General features: G+C 52.7%; 1 protein-coding gene across 6 annotated transcripts in view; it reads right to left on the bottom strand.

Annotated features, from left to right (window-relative positions):
- Positions 1 to 436: 436 nt before the first annotated feature.
- GDAP1L1 (ganglioside induced differentiation associated protein 1 like 1) overlaps positions 437 to 2,738 on the bottom strand; it is a 21,668-nt gene continuing 19,366 nt past the window's right edge. For 3 of the 6 annotated variants that reach the window (XM_007464761.1, XM_007464763.1, XM_007464764.1), the window contains one exon: positions 1,620 to 1,963. In XM_007464761.1, coding sequence (XP_007464823.1) covers positions 1,620 to 1,963 — 344 coding nt within the window. Of the gene's footprint in view, positions 1,964 to 2,738 lie in introns of all 6 variants that reach the window. The other 3 variants (XM_007464766.1, XM_007464765.1, XM_007464762.1) reach the window with 2 other exon arrangements.

Raw genomic sequence — 2,738 nt, 5'->3', positions numbered from 1 at the left:
TTCCTTAGCAATAGGCTGCCCAATCACAGACTACACTTCCCAGCCTCCTTTGCAGCTGGGTGAAGCCTGGTAATTAAATTCTCACCCATGGATGGTGTGTGGAAGTCACATGACCCTCTTCAACAGCTGGGCCTTAAAGTACTGGACATGTGCTCTAACATCCTGTCTATCCTTTCCTATCAGATAAAACCTGGCCGTGGGAATTCCCTGGCAGTCCAGTGGTTAGGACTCAGAGCTTCACTGCCTCGGGCCCGGGTTTGATCCCTGGTTGGGGAACGAAGATTCCTTAAGCCATGCGGTGCAGCCAAAAAACAAACAAAAGACGTGGCCTCCCCAGATCCAGCCTTGGGCCCCCCAAGCAGCCATCAGCCATCTCTTCCTTCTCACCAGAAGTGAAATGGTCAAAACATTGGTGAGAGTCAGGAGAGTCAGACTCACTGAGTCTCAACATCGTACCTCCACCCCTCTGGCCCCAAACTCTGGAAACGAGAACTAGATGGACAACACAGGTTTAGAAATGAAAAGCAGCTGCTCCTCCTTGATGCTTTTTATTGGGAGCTTTCAGTGGTTTCTAAGCATGAGCGGCAGTGACACCCAGACCCTCTCCCAACATGCAAAAGGCACAGGGAAGTGAGACGCCGCAAGGACGGGCAGCGTGGACGCAGAAACCCCCCTGCACGGCACGGTAGGGCGTGGGGGGAGCCCTGAGAGTGAAGGGGAAGGCAGACGTTAACAGAGATGGCTTTGGCAGAGTCTGGAGGAGGGACCTGAAGGCCATCCACCTCCAGACCCACCCCTGCACTCCGGCCAGGGCTGAACTTCTGAGAGAAGATCAGTGTGGCTCTTCCTGAAAGTCCACCTCACATGGTGGGAAAACTCAGCTCTGGGTGGGAAGAGGAGGATGGACACTGCCTTCAGGGACTTCCAGTAAAGTGCCAGACCAAGCACACTGGCCAAATCAAGAGGGGAATGGGAGGGTGTGCTCATGGCGTCGGCCCCAGACATGGCCTGTGGCTACAAGTCACTGCCTTGGCTCGGCCAGTGCTGTCTCAGTTCCAGGAGGAGAATGAAGCCCCTTCCAGTCTTCAGGGGCCTCCCGTGGGGTCTCCAGGTCTCCAGCCCCACCCGGAGGTAGCGCTTAGAAGAGTCAAGTCTTGATGTTGGCTTTGTCCTGTGGAAGAGTTCCCTGGGCAAGAGGGAAGGGGAGGCGAGGGGTCAGGCCCTCCGGGCCCCCAGCACCTCCCAGAATCTGGGCCCTGGTGAATGAAATGACCTGGGACTCACCTTGGATCCTAACCAGTCCCCACAGTTCCATCTTGAGACCTTGAATCGAAAAAAAAAGGCATTCGTGTTTTTGTTTGTTTCTCTCTCTCTCTCTCTCTCTCTCTCTCCCCCACTCACTCTTTCTCTCCTTCAGTAGAACCGTGGCCTCAACTCACGACACTGGCAACATCTACTCCTAAACTATGGAATGTTTTCAGACTGACGATAGAATTACTCCGAACAAGGGGTGGGAGGGGCTGTCCAAGTGTGCATGAGACGGTGCGTTACTGAGAGCTCACTGGGAATCGCACAGGACAGAGACACCAACAGTCAGACACCAAGCCTGGGGCCTGGCTTTAGATGTATTTTTTCTTGAGGTACCAGTAGGCAAAGTAGCCCATCCCACCCAGGGAGCCCATGAGGAAGGATGCCCCAAAGAAAGATGGGGGTTTCCGCTTGACCAGCCGGAACGCGTTGGGGATGACTGCTGACAGCAGAGTGGTGTGGATGTCGCCCAGAACTTTCCGGAAGGCAAAGCGTTTCTGGACCCTCTCAAAGAAGGACTGCAGGTTGGGCCGGCTGCCATCTTCCCAGTATTTCTTGGACAGTCCCAGGAATTTGAGGCGGTGCAGGGTGGCTCCCAGGAGGACATCAGCAAGGGTGAAAGCACATCCGCAGAGCCACAGCTCACATTTCTGCCCTAGGATGGAAGTGACAGGAGATGGGGGAGGCGAGGGGTCAGCTCTTCTTCCCCCACACACGCCCTCCCCTCTCAGGACCGCCTCTGGCTTCTGCCCGCCTGCCACAGTGTTCCCCCAAGGCCACCCCCTCCTGCGCTTCCGTCATGATTTTCGCCAGATGCATATACTACCTCTATTATTTGTTTTCTTTAAATCAACTGACTTACCAAATGCAAATATATGTATTTAAACTCTGGATTCATATATCCCACTGCCCATTTTCCAGCTCTACTTGCGTGTCCACTGTGCATTTTCAACGCAACATGTCCAAAACTGATCGTCACCCCCAAACCCACCACATTCATCCCCATGTCAGTAACAGCACCTCCATCCTTCCAGCCACTCAGGCCAAAAGCCACTCAGGCCGTGTTGAATTCTTCTCTTTCGTTCACACCCCACATACACTTTGTCAGCAGTTCCCATCAACTTTATTTTCAAAATACATCCGAAGTTAGATGTTACCTCCGATGTGACCATCCTGGTCCTAATGACCATTATCGTTTGCCTTTGACTCCCTAGAGTCTATTCTCAGCACAGCAGAGAGAGGAATCCTGTTAAATCTTAAGTCAGATCATGTCCTTCTCTCTGATCAAAGCCCTCTAATGACCCCCTGTCGTAGTCAAAGCTGAAGCCCTTCTAATGGTCTAAAGGTCCTACGTGATCTGGCCCCCAGGTACCTTTCAGACCTAGGAGTCTATTTTTTCCCCCTTGACTCATTCTTTTTTTTTTTTTTTT

The sequence above is a fragment of the Lipotes vexillifer genome, unplaced genomic scaffold (genome assembly GCF_000442215.2).
Source record: "Lipotes vexillifer unplaced genomic scaffold, Lipotes_vexillifer_v1.1 scaffold53, whole genome shotgun sequence".
Classification (NCBI taxonomy): Eukaryota; Metazoa; Chordata; class Mammalia; order Artiodactyla; family Lipotidae; genus Lipotes; species Lipotes vexillifer.
The sequence above is the reverse complement of the archived record's forward strand: the minus strand, read 5'-3'. Positions and strand labels throughout refer to the sequence as shown.